The sequence below is a fragment of the Chiloscyllium plagiosum genome, unplaced genomic scaffold (genome assembly GCF_037043375.1).
Source record: "Chiloscyllium plagiosum isolate Xiang-an unplaced genomic scaffold, Cpla_swu_hap1 HiC_scaffold_2, whole genome shotgun sequence".
NCBI classification, from domain to species: Eukaryota; Metazoa; Chordata; class Chondrichthyes; order Orectolobiformes; family Hemiscylliidae; genus Chiloscyllium; species Chiloscyllium plagiosum.
This window is the reverse complement of record NW_028270140.1, coordinates 103682276-103703590: the sequence shown is the minus strand read 5'-3', so window position 1 is coordinate 103703590 and position 21315 is coordinate 103682276. Positions and strand designations below refer to the sequence as shown.

Sequence of the window (21315 nt, the reverse complement as noted above, 5' to 3'; positions counted from 1 at the left end):
TTCTGACCAAATCAGCTGTACTGCCTACTCAGATAAGAACCAATAGTTATTTGATGCCATTGAACAAACATTCTCCAGCATTTCCATCGATTACTATTTGAGACATTCATAATATTATAGCACTAATACATTATAGATAAGAACGGAAACATGCTGACTCGTTCAAACAAATCATTGCTGTGATGGATCCTGTTACTGAACTTAACAAGTGTGCTCTCATTAACTATAAGATAAATGTGGGTGGGAAGACGACGAGAGTACTAAGCACTGCTTAAAGGAAAGAGTTATAGTGCTGCATTAACTACTACAGCTTATAACTTACTTGGAGGGTTGTTGTGGTGGAGTGGTGGCATTTCTACCACTAGGCCAGAAGGTTAGGTTCAAATCCTAACTGGTCCGGACATTGCCATACTTGTCTAAACGGTTGATTAAAATGTCTATAACATTGCCTGAATATTTTAATCTCCTCTGACACAGGAGATGTGAGGGGATTGTACGAAAGGATCAAAGGTCCATCAGTAAAGAGAGCTGCTCCACTGAAAACAAATGGAGTGATCATCAACACTGAAAAAATTAACAGATAACTGGATAAACTGAATACAATCTTGAACTGTACTCCAGTGAAATCATTGTCACCAAGAAAGCTTAGTCACCAGAGAAAGCTTCTAGGTAAGTAACCAAAACTACACACCCTACTACTATAATAAGATTTTATTGCTCCTGTGCCTAAATCCGCTTGCGATTAAGGTCAACACACTATTTGCCTTCCTAACTGCTTTCTGCATCTCCACATCAGCTTTTAGAGACTTAGAGAGTGGTAAACCTGTGGAATTATCTGTCACAAAAAGCGGTTGAGTCCAAAATATTGACAGTTTTCAAGAAGAAGTTAGATATGGTTTTTCTGGCCAAAAGGATCAAAGGGTACGGGGAGAAAGCGAAAACAAGATCCTGAGTTAGATAATCAGCCATGATTGTATTGAACGGTGGAGCAAGTTCAAATAGCCTATTGCCTTACTCCTGCAATCATTTTCTATGCTACGAACAAGGACACCCAGGTTCCTTCGAACATCAACATCTCTAAATCTCTCATTGTTTAATAATTTTTTCCTATCTCTGTTTTTCCTATCAAAATGGATAACTTGATATTTCTATTTACCCTCCAACCATGAATGCCTTGCTGTACCATGATGTCATGGTTAGCTTGCACATCCATTTTGCAGGGGTGCACCCCTTTTGTCCAAATATCCTGCAAGAACCACAAATATATTGGGAAATTCCAAGGGTTGAGGCTCCCCCATTTCGAACTCTAAATCACAATATCTGTCTCATCTGCATTTCCTTGCCCCATGTCCCTGACTATGAACCAAATCAGGAGGAGAAAGTGAGGTCTGCAGATGCTGGAGATCAAAGTTGAAACTTTATTGCTGGAACAGCACAGCAGGTCAGGCAGCATCCAGGAACAGGAGATTCGACGTTTCGGGCACAGGCCCTTCTTCATTCCTGAAGAAGGGCCTGTGCCCGAAACGTCGAATCTCCTGTTCCCTGGATGCTGCCTGACCTGCTGTGCTGTTCCAGCAATAAAGTTTCAACTATGAACCAAATCAGATGACCCTAGCGTGACCAACATTCTCTCTACTTTTTCTTGATTCATGTGTAGAAACAAAATGCTTCCAAAAGCAAAAGCTATACTTTGTATGTTCATTAGTTTGTGTGGAGCTTCCCAGAAGCTTAGATGGAGAGTTGATCGTAATAAGTGTGATTCCTTCCTGCAACTAACTAATGTGTAACAGTGTTTGGAGTACAGTCACTTACTGCAGATTTGTTTGTCTTAGAGCAAAATGAAGACTAAGAACTCCTATATTTTCCAGCCACCTCATTTCACCTGACCTACAATCCTTACAGCTTTTCTAACTAATTAATTATTTTACAGATTAAATTTTAATTACTGTCTCTAGTCTTGCCTGTGCTTGTATTCTTATTATTTCAATAATTGATTTCTAAAATGCATTCAATACGGTACTGAACATAAGGCTACTTAATGAGATTAGCACCCATGGTATTGAGAATAGAGGATTGATGATTGGATAGAGGCTTGGTTTGAAGTGTTTTTGTGGTGCAGTGGTAGTGTCCTCACCTCTGAGCTAGGATGCCCAGGTTCAAATTTCATATGCTCCAGAGATGGGTAGTAATACCTCTGAATAAGTTTATTAGAAAGTATCTAGAGGACTGGTTAATGAATAGAAGACAGAGATTTGGGGTAAAGGAACTGTTTTCAGGATGGCAATATATGCTTGCCTGGTCAGTAATGCGCACATCTTGTGAATAAAACAAAAACCTGCAACTAGTGTAGAATCACAGGGATCAACACTGGGGCTACAATTATTTACAATATACATTAATGACTTGGATGATGGAAGAGAATGTACTGTCACCAAAATTGATGACAGAAAAATAACTGGGAAGGCAAGTAGCGAGCATGACACAAGAAGTCTACAGAGTGTTATACACAGGTAAAATAAGTGGGCAAAATATTTGGCAGATGAGTGAAAATGTGAAGTTATGCACTTTTTCAGGAAAAATAGAAGAGTTGAATATAATTTAAATGGAGAAGGAGCGTAGAAAGTTCCTCACAAAAAAACTAACATCCAAATTTAATGAGTCATCAGGAAGACAAATGAAAGAGCTTACCTTTATTTCAAAGGGAATGGTGTATAACGATAGGGAGGATTTTATAAACTACAGTATATAAGGTATCTCTCAGACTACAGCTGGAACATTGTAAATGGCTTTGGTTGCGTTATCCAAGGAAAGATATACATGCATCAGAGGCAGTCCAAGGAAAGTTCTCTTTATTGATTCTGGTGATGTTTTTATGAGGAGAGCTGAAATATGTTGGGCTTGTAGTGCTCAGAAGGATGAAAGATGACCTTATTGGAAGATTCTTAGAGTGCTTGACAGTGTAGCTGTGGACAGGCTGTTTCCCTTGTGGGAGAACCTAGGATCACACAGCATAATCTCCAAATAAGAGAGATTTAAAGCAGAGACAATTACAACATTTAAAAGGCACCTGGATGGGTATATGAATAGGAAGGGTTGAGAGGGCTATGGGCCAAGTGCTGGCAACTGGCACTAGATTAGGTTGGGATATCTGGTCAGCATGGATGAGTTGGACCAAAAGGTCTGTTTCCGTGTTGTACATTGCAATGATTCTATGAGGAGGTACTTTTTCTCTCAGATGGTAGTGAATTTTAGAATTCTTTACCAAAGAGGGGTGTAGAGGCTGGGTTGTTAGGTAAGTTGAAGACCATGAGCGGTAGGAGCAGAAATAGATCATTCTGCCCATTATATCTCTTCCTGCATAGCTGACAGACCTCACCTCTACTTTCCTGCATTTGCCCTGTAACCTTTGATTCCCTTACTGATTAGAAATATGTCTATCTCAGTCTTAAACATAATTAATTCCTTAGCCTCAATAGCCTTCTATGGTTCTGTGGTGAAAAATTCAAGGGTGAGACAGACTGATTTCTTTTCATTAAGTGAATCAAGAGTTAAGACAATAACTATTAGGATAAATCATGCTTGACTATTTTGCTAGGGTTCTTCAACGATATAACAAGCAATGTGGATAATGTATATTCTGTTGATGTCATATATCTGGACTTCCAGAACACATTTGATAAAATGCTGTACACAAGATAACATCACATGGGATTAGAGATAGTTTATTAGCTTGGATAGAGGATTGGCTATCCAACAGAAAGCAGACAGTCAGGATAAATGGATTTTTTTTCTGGTTGGCAAGATGTAACAAGTGGAGTGCTACAGGATTTGGTCCTCAGACCCAGAACTATTTACAATCTGTATTAATAACTTGGATATGGGGATAGAAAGTACAATAGTCAAGTTTGAAGATGACATTAAATAGGTGCAAACGTATGTTGCAATGAAGAAATAAGAAATTTATAAATGTATATCAATAGGTTAGACAAATGGGCCAAAATTTGGTAAATGAAGTTTAACAAGAAATGAGTGTAAAGTTATCCATTTTGGTTAGACGATAGAAAGGCAATTGATTATCTAAATGCAGACAGACTTCAGAGTGCTTCGGTGCAGAGGAATCTGGGTGCCCTTGTGCATGAATCGCAGAAAACTAGTAAGCAGGTACAAAATGTAATAAGAAAGGCAATTGAATTTTAGGATTTATTGCTGAAGGAATAGTCTATAAAAGTAGGGGAGGGTTGCTACAACTGTACAAGGCATTAGTGAGACCATAGCTGAAAAATGTGTTGCTGGAAAAGCGCAGCAGGTCAGGCAGCATCTGAGGAGCAGGAGAATCGACGTTTCAGGCATAAGCCCTTCTTCAGGAAGTGAGACCATGCCAGGAGTACTGCAAACAGTTTTGGTCCCGTTACTTGAGGAAGGATGTGGTTGCTTTAGAGGAGGTTCAGAAAAGCTCCACGAGATTGATTCTAGAAATGAAAGGGTTCATCTTACAAAGGGAGATTGAGCAATTTAGGCCTAGAATTTAGAAAAATAAGAGATGTATTTGAAGTATATAAAATGCTACAAAAGACTGATAACGTAGACGTGGAGACAATGTTTTCTCATGTGGGATGATCTGGAATGAGAGAACATATTTTTAGGATAATGTGCTGCACATTTAAAACGGATGAGAAGAACTTATGTCTCTCAAAGGATCATTAGTCTGTGGAATTCACTACTTCAGAGTGCAGTGGATACTGGGCTAATCAGTAAATTTAAGGAGAAGACAGACAGATGTTTTAGTTATTATTGTGTTAAAGGGTTATGGAGAGTGTACAAGAAAAGGGAGTGGAGACTGAGATGAGATCAGCCATGATTGTATTAAATGGTCAAGGGCTGAACTTCCTCCTCCTGTTCCTTGTCCCTATGTTCTTACATATTCTTGCAAATCAAAGTTATCATCTAAGAGGTCCTGGATTGTGCTGACTCAATCAGCATACGCTCATTGCTAAGCAAATGAAGGCTGCATTTGCACAACTACTTTCACTGATGAATAGCCAAAGACTTTCTGTGCACTGAAGGGTCTACTGTGTCCTGCTGGATGCCCTGCTCTACTGAGACACCTGCAAGCTAGATATGATGGTTGTGGATATTAATATAGACAATTGGGACACAGCTACTGCCAGCCATGACAATAGAGGTTCATTGCTTGCAAGGGCATCAAAGACACAAAGAAAAGTAAAAGGAGAACAGTGAATATGCACTTTCTCAATCCACAGTCTTCATCTGCAGAAAACGGAGAGACTGCAGGTTAGAGTGGGGCACTCGAGCCACATTAGATACTGAGTTGATCACGAAAGCCAAATAATTGTCTCTCAGGATGAAAGATATATGAAATATGCTAAATGTACTCAAATTAAAATGCAAACTATATTAATGAGAAAATAACCAATTTAAATCAGTCACTTATAAACATGAAGATTTATGAAACTTGCACAATATAACTATTATAATATGTCTATCATTTTGATATTTTATGCTTTTAACCTCATTTACATGTTCACATCTTGTTAATTAACAAACAACGATTAATCTACATTATATGCTTTTTTTTACTCTTTGGATCAAAGACATCTACTCTGCTGGTAAGGGACTGGCATCTGTATTGTTCTGTTGGGATAAATCACACGGGACAACTTTTCAGATGTCTTGACGTACATATTGTGGACTATCCCATGGGGAAACACAAAAAGAAATAATAAAAATTTCAATAAACCTACTTGATGCAAGGGCCAGAGGGGATGCAAAGGAACTGTCAATTGTTTGAGCCAATTCCTTGAAAACCTTATGATGAAAGTCATCAGAGGCACAAATCTTATTGAACTTGAGCGTCAACAACCTCCCTGATATAGCTTCACAGGGAGGTTAACTAGATCTCTGCAGGACAATTTAAAAGAATTTTGCAGAGAGAGGGGCACACAGAAGCAGCAATAGAGAGGTGATAAATGATGCACAGAGAATTGCAATAGAAATTAACCTAATTAACCTAAAAAAGAAGTCAGAGAGGGGAAATAATAGGTTGACAAATGTAAGCTTCGAATGCTTTTATACATACTTCCAAAGCATTAAAATTGGGTTGCTGAACTACACACATACGAAGCCAATTGGGATAATGGCAGAGTGGAAAATGGAGACCTGGCTCAAACACACCACAGAAAGTGGTTGAGGCCAAAACATTAAGCATTTTGAAAAAGGAGGCAGATATAGCTCTTGTGGCTCATGGGATCAAGGGATATAAGGTGCAGGCAGGATGTTGAGCTCAATGATGAACCATGAACATAATGAATGAGGGGTTGAATGGCTGACTCCTGCTCTTATTTTCTATGGATGGACATTTAACAAATATAGGAAAGATCGGCAAAACAAAAAATAAGGAGTGCCAGTCTATCAATATATGGAGCAGAATTTTGTGACTCCAGGATGGCAGGTACAAAGGCAGGTCGGAATTGGCAAGGGCCAGTAAATACTTAGGAGTTACGCTGGGGCAAATGCCTGAAGGTTTCCTAAAGTGCCATATGAGGTGGATCAGCAGCTTACTCAAATGAGATCAACACTGTATTTGTATACTTAAATGGCCTAGTAAAGGCCATTTTGTGGGGCTGTTACATTTTGTTGATGGCAGAGTAGCCAGTCACCATGTTGAGGGTTAGGATGCCAAAAGCAGGAAAGACTGTTTCAAGATTACAATAGCAAAGGCATAGTGGTTTTCCTGCTATCCAATGAGATATACCATTTTTGGCCCACTGATATTTAAATTTTAAATATCTGCCTGAGGATCCCTCCATTTTAAAGTGCCCCTGAGGTTCCTATCTGTTTAAGCAGGGCCAAGCTCTTTTGCTGGCAATGTTGGCTCCCTAATCAAGAGGTTTTGCATTGGATACTTTGAGTCCAAAGACACCAAATTAGGAGGCTATCTGCAATAAAATAATTGAATGGGTCATGCTGCTGGAAAACATAGGCTAGAAATCTACTTATCAGTCCTTCATAGATGTCTCATAGTTCATGGTGAAATTGAGTTCACATCTGTATACATGAGGGATGAAGGAAATATTATTGGAGGAAGTATTATTCTGTTGTTTTACAAAAGGGGAGTGATGCAGGGGAGAAAGCCAGAGCGTGCAGTAGGACATGAGAGCTGTAAATCCGAAAGCATTAATTAAATGACAAGTGGTGAATTTGAAGCATTTTAGAGTACCAATATATTGGGGCAGTTATTTAAAATGGTACAGAGGAAATGTAAGTATTTTATTGAATCTATTGTTTAATTAGTTAATACCATTTGATAGAACTTCAGATAATCGCTGAATAATTGCTCAGTGATCTAGCTTTCACAGATGTATCTGTCCATGACAATATCAGTAGGAATGATCAGCACACAAGATAGCACCCATCATGTTTTGTAGCACTACTACAATGCTAAATGGGGCAGACTTCAAGCAATACTAGCAAGTCAAAACTAGGAATCCATGAGGAACGATGGGCTGTCAACAGCAGCAAAATTATATTTAATCACAATCTGTAACCTCATTGCCCAGAATAATATCCATTCCACCATCACCATCAAGACTGGAGATAGCCCTGGTTAGATAAAGTGTAGAAGTGTATGTCAGGACCATTAGCAGGCATACCTAAAAATAAGCTATCAAGCTGGTGAAGCTGTGGCACAGCACTACTTGCATGCTGAACAGTGGAAGCAGAATGTAATAAACAGGACTAGGTGATTGCATAACCAACAGATCAGATCTAAGCTCTGCAGTCCTGCCACATCCAGTTGTGAATGATAGTGGACAATTAAATACATAAATATACCCACTGTTAAATGATGGTGAGTTTAGCACATTAGTGCTAAAGGAATGCAGTAAGAAATAAAGGCAAAATCAAAACAACAGAGTGCAAGTCCCTAGCCTGAATTTTCATCCTCAAGTCTGGTAGTGGGAGTAAATGAATGGGAGATGGTGGCATAGTGGAAATGTCACTAGACGAGCAATCCAGAGGAACAGACTAATATTCTGAAGAATCCATCCATGGCAGCAGGTAGAATTTGATTTCAGTTAAAACATCTGGATTACAAAAGGTATGTATCAATGATGGTGTCCATGAAACTACCAACAACTGTTATCAAAACCTGTCTGATTCATTAGTCTGAAATCTGCCAGCCTTACCCGATCTGCCCTATAGGTGAGTCCAGATGCTACTGCCCTCTGAGATGTCCTAGAATGTAACGCAGTTCAAATGCAGTTTGAGTTGGGTAATAAATGCTAGTTAGTGATGTTAAATCCCATTAAGTATTAAAAACATCAGGAAAATATCCCATTTTGTGCATATAGTCCTAATAGCCTGGTGTGGGAGCATAGGAGAATCCTTTGAACTTAAATTATAGCCTCAAACACAGACAAAAGAATGGGGCTTCTGAGCATAGAAGAGATTAACTGACCTTGATAATCAAGGTAACGACTGACTGTGGTATCAGTAGCCCAGATAAAACTGAAACCACTGGGAAAATGAAAAAAACTCTTCAAAAGATAGAATCTTCTCAAGGGCAAAAGAGGATAGTTGTGTTTGTTGGAAGTCAATCAACTCAATCCCACGATATCATTTCTCGAATTTCTCAGGGTAGTGTCCTAGAACCAAACCAGCTTTGACTGCTTCACCAATGAGCTTCCCTCCATCTTAACATCATAAGTTTAGTGATGCTTGCTGATGATTTACAAAGTACAGCATATTTGCAACTCTTTATGATATACAGTAAGACCTGGAAAACATTTAGCCTCAGTTGATAAGTAGCAAGTAACATTTATGCCATACAAATGCCAGGCAATGATCATCTTCACCAAGATGGAATCTGACCACTCGCCTTTCCATTCAATTGCAATACCATTGCTGAATTCCTCACTAACAAATATTTAGGGATTCTCATTGGTCAAAAACAAAATTCGACCATTTATATAAACACTGTGACAAAAACGCCAGGTTGAAGGCTGGAAATTTTGGAATATCTACACTAACTAAAAAGTTCAAGTCAGAAATGTGACAGAATACTCTCCATTAGCCTGGATGAGTCCTGCTCCAACAACACTTAAAAAGACTTGACACCATCTAGGCAATTCAAACAATAAGTCCTAGCCCAGCCAGCAATGTCCACATCCTGTAAACAAATAAATAACAAAAAAAGTAGACTATAATTGTCATCATGAAGCACAGCTCTTTGTAAAGCATGAAAATTGGACATGATTATTCCCACAAAAGAGCTAGCCAAGTTGAGAGTATAGTGCATGGTCTCACAACCTAACCAGACCATTACCTTGAGAGTCACTCCAGAAAATTAGAAACCTCAAGAATGGGATCTGGAATCCCAGAATCTGAACTTGCCCACTATTTTTATAGGACTCCTAAATCATCTTCACTTACTGAAAATCTGGGCCCATGTCTCCAGAATTGTACAAGGACAACAGCAACTTAAAAATACATGTATATGTAGGACCTGAATATATGAACTATTCTTCTTTCCCTACCATTCCCCCATGCTGTCATTCCTCAAGAACACACATTCCCTTCAATGTCAACCCCTAGGATAAGATTTCCCAATTGCATTGTTACCCTAACATCCTCCTCACTACTGCCAGATCTCAGGTTTCTTCCTTAATTCTTTTATCATGGCACAGTGACTCAGTGGTTAGCATTGTTGCCTCACAGTGCCAGGGACCCGGGTTTAATTCCTGCCTCGGGCAACTGTCTGTGTGGAGTTTGCACATTCTTCCCGTGTTTTCATGGGTTTCCTCCGGGTGCTCCGGTTTCCTCCCACAGTCCAAAGATGTGCAGATTAGGTAAATTGGCCATTCTAAATTGCCTGTAGTGTTAGGTGGATTAGTCAGGGTTAAGTGTAGGGGAATGGGTCTGGGTGGGTTGCTCTTCGGAGGGTTAGTGTTGACTTGTTGGGCCGAAGGGCCTGTTTCCACACTGTAAGTAATCTAAATCTAGATACTAGAAACCTGTAACTTCGGTTGTCAAGATAATCTGTTTTGTCGATGAAAATAAAGACAATAAAAAATGTGATGGTGATGATAATAACACTAAGAATGAGAGGTGTTCTCTTTGAAACATTGAGGATTCTTAAGAGGCTTAACATGATAAATGCTGAGAGGATGCGTCCCCTCATGGGAAAGAATAAAGGGTTGCCAATGTAACACCGAGTTAAGGAGGAATTCTTTTCTCTCAGATGGTTCTGAGTATTTGGAACATCTTTGCAGAGAGCTGTGGAGGCACTGCCCTTGTGTATGTTTAAGGCTGAAATAGATATATTCTTGATCAGTAGAGGAATCCAAGGTTAATAGCACAGGCAGAATCAATAGGGCAAGAAAGTGGACTTGATGAATGTCAGATCAGCCATCATTCTGTTAAATGGTGGAGCAGGTTTGAAAGCTGAATGGCCTACTTCTGTTCCTATTCCTTTTGGTGTTATGACCTTTTGTTCAACTGCTATTCCCTGCTTATCATTCTGTTATGACAAGTTTACCATTAGTCTGTAACAACAGCTCAAACACTTTAACACGGTTGGGGTGGAAAATGAGAATATGGCATCAGATGACACCCTAAAAGCTGAGGAACAGGAATGAATGAAGACTCAGCCCCTGCCCAGCAGACTATGTAGAGATGCCATCCCTAAAAATGCATTGGATTTAAGTTAAGTCTTATGAGCCCTCCTATGACAAGAAAGATTTCGATAAAATAGCCATCAGCCACAGAAAGTGATATGGTTCTACATATCCAAAAGGAATATAACCGCGGTCTTGTTTGAATCCACTGACCTTGGATGCAGTTAGATTAAGAAAATCTTTTCCAATTGCAGAGGTGAATGAAGCATGGAACAGTTTCACTGCATTCTGGAACTATTCCCATCATCTTCCAGAAATAGTTCAAAACCAGTGAATTTCCCCACATCAGACTGTGACCCTCAGACACTTTGGGATGGAAATGAATGACATCTTTAATCTTGACTTTCGACCCTTGGAACTGGCTTGCAAATGACAAACTCTTAGACCTTTCAGAATCAAGTGGAAATCACTAGATCTACAATTTCACTGATGAATCTCCATCCAGAATGTGAATGCAGTATAAATATGAACAATTATAGTTGACCAATCCTGTTGCTCAGGATTCTAGCATATGAATTACATGCTTGTCCCACAGTCAAAGAGCACATTGGAGATTCAGGGTGTCACATACTAGGTACAGCATTCAGTAGATACTTCACAAAACTGAACTATCATGAGTAGAATCACAGCTTCACCATTTCTGCCCCGTAGATGGCACAAAGTTAGGTAAAATAAAACAATGTCTTGGCACCTAGGGGAAACATTTGAAAGGAAACAGATTTCATCAATACTTACATATGAATTATCTTGTATTTCGATTTGATTATGTTGTTCAGTGAGATCATGAAAAGTTATGAGGTCTGATGGGAGTGATTACTTATCTCAATGGGGTCAAGAAGACAAATCTGAAGAAGGGTCACTGGACCTGAAATGTTAGTTCTGATTTTTCTCCACAGATGCTGCTAGACCTGTTGAGTTTTTCCAACAATTTCTGTCTTTGTTTCTGATTTCCAGCAACACCAGTTCTTTCAGTTTTTTTCAAAAAGAGAAATTTTTGCGCAGAACAACTGGAGTAAGAAGAAATGCTAGGTCTACGTAGTAAGAAAATATACCAATGGGAAACCACTTTAAGCCAAGAAGAATATTTTGATAATGTTCTCCATGTGAATGTCTTGTCAGCTGACTTTGAAGAGACTTAACCAAGAATTATGCTTCTGACACTGAGCTCCAAGATCCTCTAGGTCCGGAACCACCTGCCCTTCCATGACATTTCTGTTGCTTTGTCTACTGTGAAGAACACAGCAAGCAAATATAATGCACGAGAACCGACTTCAGAACATAGAGCAGTAACCTTCCTGATCTATCAAGCTAACAAAACATTGCCTTCTTAACTCTTGTAGTCCCCTGAATGGTAGATCATGTGCCTTAGTGTAGCAGTGTTCTGCTGATGAGTTGGGCATTGAAATTGGGTCAAGAAACCATGGAAGCAAGGGGTACCTCTTGTCTCTCAGAAGCCATTGTGACATTTCACTGTTTTGTCTCAATAGAGCTCAGATGCAGGAGTTTCTCATGACAAGAGCATCATGAAAGGTCCCTACAGATTTTAGCATTTACATGTAGAATTCATCGTAGTCACAGATGGTTTGAATGGTGAAGGACTGGAATCCTCTTTATTTAGGAGTTTCAATAGCTGCACAATAGGAGCATGCAGTGTAATGTGGGTGCCATCTATTGTTCCTTGAACTCCAGGGAATCCAGCAAATTAAGAGAACTGAATAGCCCTTTCATGGTGCAGTAGAGGAGTCATTCTGAGCAATTTTGGGTGAATTCCCCTGAAGATAATATGCAAATCGTAGACAAGATACAGCTTCATGAGACAGCAAGTGCTGATGATAACTGTCTGAACTTCTGATTTCATGCATTCACTTTCCTTTACAGCTTATTAAAGTTTTAAGATGTTTATTTAATCCAGCATATCTTTTATATTTCCCCTGGCTTCTAGTTCATTTTACTTCATCGCTTGCAGTTTTTAGCCCAAGAGAATGTGGTCATTATTAAAGGATGGAAAGAAATTGTACCCTAAGAATTATGGATTTGTCAGTCGATATAATATGGTTAAACTATTCAAAAACAGAATGTGATATGTTACTTATGTTCACTTATAGAGACTAACAGTTTTCAGGGGATGCCAGACGGGCCTCAGGAAACATAATTCTCGCCAACATGATGATGTGGAGACTAAGAAAATTGTTGCTAGCATTGCTGATGACCCTTTAAAGCTTGATTTGCAAATATTATTCAATTAAATGCTACTTTGAAGGTTAACGGACAAGTAAAGAAAGTAGATGCTCCTAGCATTCGCTCCAAAAAATGCACTAGGTCAGGTGGGAGGCATAGAAACCTGGCACTTTCAGAGATTTTCTGGAAGGCAGAGCATGGCTTGTGCCTGCAGTAGGATGGCAAGTTCAGAAAAAAAGTACAAAGGAGAGAAACAAAGCATTAAACCTGGCATCAGTTGCAAGAGATAGAGTGAATCAATATGTTGAAGTGAACTTAAATTAGAGTTTTTAAAAATGATCAAGGCATTTATTTTGCATATATTATTCAAGATTTATAGCAATAGAGAGCCCAGATGGCACACATTTCAAATGTTTGGGCATGTGCATTATGAAAATTTATGTACTTAATCATCTTAAGGTGTTTCAGTATGCTCAAGGTGCTACATAAATTCAAGTGGTTGTTGTTGTTGCACAGCATTCTTGAGCTTGTTTGATTACTTGATTGTGCTGGAATTGCTTAGAGAGACGAAAAGGCCAAATATTTATTTTGCAATGTCTAGAAGACATTGGAATGGGAGGAAATGTTTGGAAAGAGAAGAAAAGCAACTGCAGATCATTACTCACATCACAATCAATAACCTAAGAAAGAATAACATGGTGGTTTTCCAGAGGCAGTATAGGAATGAAGTTCAACGCTGAAGAGCAAGAACCCAAGGCTAATAGCCTCAATATTATTTCTTATGCCATGCACTGGGCAAGGTAGCTTAGGATAGATAGATAGGACTTACGAATTTGAGTTTGTCTTGCCATAGAAGATGATTATTGACCTGCTTGTGATTGTGAATTCATTCCCACTTTCCTGTCTGCACACCACACCCAACCACTGACTGCCTTGTCAATCAAAACTCTATTTAATAAGACATTGAATAAATTCATTGATCCAGACTGGACTTCTTCCATGGAAGAAACTTCCAGAGATGACAGAGAGTCCTTCTTTGAAAGAAAAAAAAATCTCATCTTTGTGTTAGAAAAGGTTTCTCTTATGTTTAAACTATGTCTCCAGGTTTGAGTCTTATTCTTTTAAACTCTAATTGTAATAGGCCCAAATATCCCTCCTAGAATAAGCCTTCTTCCCAACAATGAGTCAGGTGAACATTCATAACACAAGGACAGGGAAAGCAGCTGATTGGTGAGTATTTCTCTTCTTTGTGTTCAGGTTTCCAGTTTTTATACTCATTTTTTTCTTTAAACGTATTATTAAGCATAATACTAATGCAGGTATAAAAATAATCTTTGCAGTAAAATGTAAAGCCCCAAAGGTACTAATTATTAAATAAATTAAATAAAATGATAGTGATGGCAAGACTGGAGATGTGTTGCTGATGCAGCATGTGGGAGCTGCTGAAGACCAAGGTGGTCTGATGCAAATACACCTGTACTAAGTGCTTGCAGCTCAAGTAACTTCAGATCCAGATTGAGAAGCTAGAGTCTGAGCTGTAGACATGGTGCCCCATCATGAAAGGCTGAAGTTGCCCAGAGTGGTCACACCCCCTCAAATCAGGTCATTCTTATTTAGTCTATGATCATGAACAGGTGGTGTGACAGTAGGGACGCAGGTGTAGGGATTCAGTGATAGCATTCAAGGCGCTCTGGCCTCTATAGTTATATAGCAGTAACAAAGTTTTGCAAGCTTTGTGGAGGCAAATGGGGACTACGTGAAAATGAGTGACTGACTATGGCACTGTGATACAAGGGGCCATGAATGGGGTGGGCAGGGGAGTGACAAAGAGACAGGGGACAGTAAAATTAGCAGGACACATACTGTTCTCTATAGCTATGAATGTGAGTCCCAAAAGCTGTTGTTGGCTGTTCAGTGCCAGAGTTAATAATGTCTCCTCAGGGCTGATGAGGAACCCACAGTGCAAGGGGAGAAAAAGATAAGAGTGACCAAATTACTGATCAAGAATCTATCTGTCTCATCCTTAAAGATATACAAGGACTGTGCTCCCACAACTCTCTGTGGCAAGGAATTCCAAAGACATACAATCCTCTGAGAGAAGAAATTCCTCTTCATCTTAACTTCAAATTAGCTCCCCTTAATTCTGAGACAATGCCCTCTGATCCTAGACTATCCTAACAGGGGAAACATCCTCTCAGTATTTATCCTGTTAAGCCCCTTAAGAATTTTATATATTTCGATGAGATCACCTTTCACTATTCTAAACTCCAAGAAATAGAGTCACAACCTGTTTAGCCTCACAACCTCATAAGACAGTCCCTCCTTACTGCAAATCATCTGAGTGAACCTTCTCTTAACTGCCTCCAACAAAATGATATCTTTCCTTAAATAAGGGGACCAAACCTGCTCACAGTACTCCAGATATGGTCTTAACAACACCTTGTACAGATATGGAGTCATACAGCACAGAAACAGGCTCTTAGGCACAACACACCCATTACAACCAGGAGGCAATCCAGAGAAGGTTCACAAAGCTTATCCCAGGCATGGAGGGACTTACGAGGACAGATTGAGTGGATTTGAGCTGTACTTGTTGGAGTTTAGATGAATGACAAAGAACCTGATTGAAACATAAAAGATTTTTAGAGGTTTTTACACAGCAGGTGCAGAGAGGTTGTTTCCCTTTGTGGGTGTGTCGCTGACATGAGGGTGTAAATCAGAGTAAGGGATCACCCATTTCAGACAGGTGAGCAAGAATTTCTTCTTTCAGAGAGTAGGGAATCTGTGGAAGTCTTTAATGCAGAGGGTTATCGAGGTTGTACCATTATGTACAGAACAACCTTGATTATCCGATCGAGTTGGGTGGGGAGTATTTTGTTCTGATAATTGATTGTTCGAATATCTGATCTGATTGTAAACAAAGGAAGCTACACTAAATATAATTATGCAAAAAAAGCATGTTTACAGAGTTTTATTTCATTCAATCGATAAAATGAGTACAAACACTGGATACTGTTTAAAAATTCAAGATATTTTACAAGTAAAATCACTTGTTGGCTAGAGTTTGACTGAAGTCTGTGAAATTTTTCGCTGACATTTTCCTTGGTTTTATTCCGGTCTTCGACAGCAGCGGGTATCTTTCTGTTTGGTGTCGTCCCACCGTCCAGACTAACGAAGTGTTGTCCCTCCCTCCTCAGCAATTGCCGAGCCCTTAGAGAGAGAGAGAGGCGCAAAATACAGGGGAACATGAGAGAGGGAAGATTTTTTCGCTGACTTCTGTTTCCGACCTCTCATCAATTTTTTTTTTTGGGGGGGGGGAATATTTCCTCGTGTTTCCTCCAATCAAGTTTTCCTCCTGTTTATTTTCACATGTGCTGACTCACTATGATTTGCGAGTCAATATTGAGAGAGAATCTTGCTGTTCGAGTACACTGCTCGGGCTTGCACATATATTCCTGTTCAAATTTACAAAATGATGCAGTAAATGGGTGAGAAATTGAATTTTCCTACTTCAATTGAAATGCATGTATAGGGGCATTGAGATCTTGTTTGGATAATCCGGAATTTGGATAATTGATGTTTAAATAATAGAGGTTGTTCTGTGTATATGAGACTGAGATTGACAGATTGTTCATCAGTAAGGGAATCAAGAGTTACTGGGACAGAGACATGGAATTAACTTGAAACAAAGTGTGATACCAATGTGCTTACCGGAAAGCTAATTAGTCCATTCAGAGTGATTTGAAGCTAGTATAGCAATCGCAGCAAAAGGCAGAAATGACTGTCAGGTAAGAATAACTAAGAAAGTGAAATAGTATTTTAAATATTGAATTGTATTTTTATGATTATGGAGTTAACTTGTAGAGTTTTGTGCTGGAAGTCAATCCTGCTCTTCCTTATTTCATCACAAAAGTTAAGTATTTTTAAAAGTATGTGGAATTTCCCAATTTACCCGTCTTTTAGATCCAGGGTGACAGAAAGCACTGACAAGGTTTCTATATATAACACGAATGAATATTCATAAAAACAACAAGATTTTTACTATGGACAAGCAATTATGAACTGTTGACATATAAGGAGAAAGTGAGGACTGCAGATGTTGGAGATCAGAGTTGAGAGTGTGATGTTGGGACTCTCGATCCTAATAACATATAACTCTACTTGCTAAAACTATAACCCCCTTGCAATCTCCCGCTTAGACACACATACAGATGAACACAGACAGGAAAGAAAACATAGATGTGATGGGCAGAGGGAAAGACTGAGAAGGCAGTTCATTGTCCCTGTTCACAGAGTTCATGGAGATTACCCATTGGCTAGTCAGGACCTGCAGCAACTTGATTTTCTTTTGCCAGATAATTTTCAGAAGATACAGAATGGCTGGTTCACACATAATATCTCTGGCTTACTAGTTAAGAATCATAGCTTACAGCAACTGCTGAGACAAAAATAAATTGGCTTTCTTCAGGTTTAAAGTGATTTTTACTACAGAAAGAGAGACAGCTCCTGTCCTTGTTGAGGTCTGATTACTTCTCTTGAACATTCATACCCTTAATCTGTTTGATTATTTGGGAACCAATCACGTAGCCTTTGGCAGACAAGAGGACTTTGTCATCACCAACTGGTCATTAGCCAACAGACCAATCAGCTACTAGCTGCTGACTAAACCTTCATTCAAACGCAGACCCCTGACTTCAGCTTATCTGTAACCAAACTTCCATTACTGCTTAAACAAGTTGCATAAATAGCACTTACAATTAGTGTTACTTTACTTGCTTTTATAAAGTGCAGCAATCCTTCAAATTTCCTTGATTTTTCTCCACAGATACGGTCAGACCTGATGAGCTTTTCCAACAATTTCTGTTTTTGTTGTTGAAAATGTGGAGATGTCCATTTTGGAAGTGAATATAAAAGAACAAAGTATTATTTAAATGGAGAAAAGCTGCAGAAAGCTGCAACATAAAGGACTTTGGGGTACTTGTGCACAAAACACAGAAAGCTAGTACACAGGTACAGCAGATTTTCAGGTCTAGTGGAATGTTGACCTTTATTTCAAGGAGGGTAGAGTATAAGAGTATGGAAGTCTTACTGCAAATGTACATGTTGCTATTGAGACCATACCTGGAGTACTGTGAGCAATTTTCATCCCCTTATGTAAGGATATTATTTCAATGGAGTTAAATCAAAGAAGGTTCATTAGCATGATACCTAGTTCGCAGGGATTGTCTAATGAGCAAAGGCTAAACAAGATTAGGGCACTATTCACTTGAGTTGAAGAATGAGAGGTGATCTCATTGAAACATATAAGATTTTAAGGGGCTTGATAGGGTGAGAGGATGTTTCCCCTTCGTGGGAGAGTCTAGGACCAGTGGGCATAGTTTCAGAATAAAGGAGTGCCAGTTTAAGACTGAGATAAGAAGAATTTATTCTCTCAGAATTTTTGAGACATGGAATGCCTTGCCAGAGAGGGCTGTGGAGGCACAGTTCTTGTGTATATTTAAGGTTGAGATAAACAGATGTTAGTTCAGTAGGGGAATCAAGGGTTACAAGGAAAAGGCAGGAAAGTGAACATGAAGAATGTTGGCACAGCGATAATCCTACAGAATTGCAGAGCAGGTTCAAAGAGTCAAACGCCCTACTCATATTTCTTATGGTGTTATGGTCTAAGAGAAGATGGGTTTGAGTGCAAGTAGGAAGATGAATCCATTAAAAGTGACACTGGGTCAGGATCGTGATATGACTCTATACCGTTGCAGATTTCATTCAGTTGTGTTTCAAGGTAAGCAGGAAAACCCATACAGGTGTTGGATAAAAAAAATTATATATTCAAATAGGTCATTCTGTCTCAACCAATTTTGACATAAGAAAAGACCAGACCTATTTCCTATGTTTTCAAAAACTGCCTATGACCCCTGAAACAAGTGCAGAGTGGGGAGTGGTTATTCAATGAAAGTGACAGGCTGGGAATCCTTTGACTGGTGAAACTAAAGAGCACCCACTGTGGTCAGGTTTGAGACTGCTGCCAAAGGCACTCCTTCTCTGACAATACTTTCAGTGCTTGACATTAGTGATTACCAATTTCTATGAAGTTAGTTTACCTTCAGCAACACTTTCCTTTTACCTGCCTTCAGCACAGTTCTGGAACACTTTGTGCATTGCCTTTACTTCTTGCTGCATGACACTGTTTGGATTTTCTTAGCCTCTTGTTTAGCAAGATATGTGCATATTTCAACTTCGTTCATCTTATTTCAACAACAACCCTGCATATACATTATCAATGGTACTGAAAATTACGTGTATTGTCTCTTCTTCCCATTTGCAGCACGCCACAATGTTCTACACTAAATTTTATCCTTCAACATTCTTTCCAGTTTCTTTTGTCCAATCCATTTTATAATTTTATTTAGGCTTCTATTAAATACACTGATTGCTTTTAGTGCTGAGAAATATGACTTGACACATGATATTGAATCCAGTTTGTTTTAAATCTTTACAACACAAAATGAGAAAAAAGCTATCTTAAATATTTTAAAAGTATATGGGATGATATAATAAAAAAGAATGGCTTTAATGACTAATTACTCAAGGAATATGTCTTAAAAGAAGCATGATTAATTTCAGTAGCATGGACAATTATTACATCAGAACCAGAAGGCAACAAATGTTAGATTCGACTGGTAGGCATAACAAGGTTACTGTCTGTGACACTTATCCTGATTAAAATCAACCTATTCGTTTTGCAACCATTTCCTTAAATATCTACAAATATGATAATGAGAGATTATCATTATTCCTTTTGCATGGTTTAAAGAAGCTAGTTTATGCTGATTTTGAATTAACTTTAGGTCAATTATGAAAGTAGAAAGTTCAATTTGGAATCCACATAAAAATATTTTAACACTTGATTTTTCTGATAAATAATTGGCAATTTTACTGCACAGTCAGGCACTAGAATCAGTGGGTGATGGAGACCCAAACTGAAGAAGTAAATGAACTTTATGCCTTGATTATTCAGAGTAATCTTGTTAACTTTTCTTCCTACATACTAATTCAGTACCACTGCCCTTGCACTTCAGTAAAGAAGATACTGTAATGTAATTAGCCACTGGTAGGCAATGTTTACATTAGTTCTCAGAAGGTTAAGAAGTAGATTATATCTAAAATTAGATCTGCCTAGGGCTGTGCTGGTTGTATCCTAATCATATCAGACAAGGAGGCCAGTATGCCACCTGACACAGACAAGTGGATCATTTCTTTTAAGAAAAGCGTTTTTATTAACCCCTCAAGTCTATCCATGTATCTTCTATACCTTAATATTATTATTCATGCAAATCTGTATTTTATCAAAAAAATTGCTTTAGTTTCCTATGTGCAATGTGGAATTTTACTACCTATCATGTATGTGATATTTTCATGTTCAGTAACTAAAGAAGATGACCAAACATCTTGTCAAACAGCCACAGATAACATTTCAGTCCTTTACAGAGTGCCCTAATCCTTAATTATCCGAATTTATGGTATTTAGCAGAATCACTTTATGGTTAGTTGATGCACTGTTCATTTTATAATCAATATATTGAGAAGGACTCTTGGGGCTTAAAAGCACAAAGTATTTTCTTCCAGGCAGTGATTTCTAAAACTCTGGTACTTGATCAGAACCACTGTCAAATATTTAAAAATCACTTTGCAGCCAGCTCAGTTTGATGGCACAATTTTTACAGCTCATTTAGTCTGACCATGGTCTTTGAGAAGACTTTATATTTCAGAGAATTATCCTGTAAATATGAATAATGAGAGATGCCAAGCTTCACTGTTTGCACAATTTGTAAACTATGTTAATCGAACAATCTAAAACAAACATGTATGTGATATTTCCATGCAATTACAAAACTGTATACCACATTTCTACACCATAAAAGACATAAACAGTTAAACAGTGGAACAACTGATAGTAAATCCTCATAGTATCTCAATGAACCCGAAATAACTGAACAGTTGATTTGAATTATGATCTGTAGTCACTGCAATGTGTTGCTTCTGAAATTAAACAAATTCACAAAAAATTGTCTTCATTTTAAACTCAAGGTCATTGAACAATATAAATGTAAAAATATGTCTGTTTCCAAAAATATTAAGGAGCATAACCTACCATAGAATTATACAGAACAGAAGTGGTCCTTGGGGCAATCAAGTCTGTACCGCCAAAAATGTAATACTACCTACACTTCCTACACAAGGTCCACTTCCTGCACCAGGCCTCTGAGAATGTTATGAGGCTTCAAATGCTGCTGTCTGCTAGTCTCAGTTCCCATTGTTTCATCTTGGTGGCATAACAATAAAGATTGTTATCAAATTATTTCTTCATTGCATTATAAAGCACTTTATTAATGTACACAGTACAACACACACCTGCTCCTAAATCTAATGTACCTCAGAGGTTAGT

General features: G+C 38.5%; 1 protein-coding gene across 5 annotated transcripts in view; it reads right to left on the bottom strand.

The window, feature by feature from the left end:
• Nucleotides 1–21315, bottom strand: part of arb2a (ARB2 cotranscriptional regulator A) — a 570831-nt gene that overhangs the window by 112675 nt on the left and 436841 nt on the right. Inside the window, exon 11 of one of the 5 annotated variants that reach the window (XM_087999279.1) lies at nucleotides 15829–16082. The exons of 3 other annotated variants lie outside the window; for them this stretch is intronic. In XM_087999279.1, coding sequence (XP_087855405.1) covers nucleotides 16066–16082 — 17 coding nt within the window. In that variant the 3' untranslated portion in view covers nucleotides 15829–16065. Of the gene's footprint in view, nucleotides 1–15828; nucleotides 16083–16253; nucleotides 16328–21315 lie in introns of those variants that run through there. One more of the 5 variants, XM_087999276.1, reaches the window with a different exon arrangement.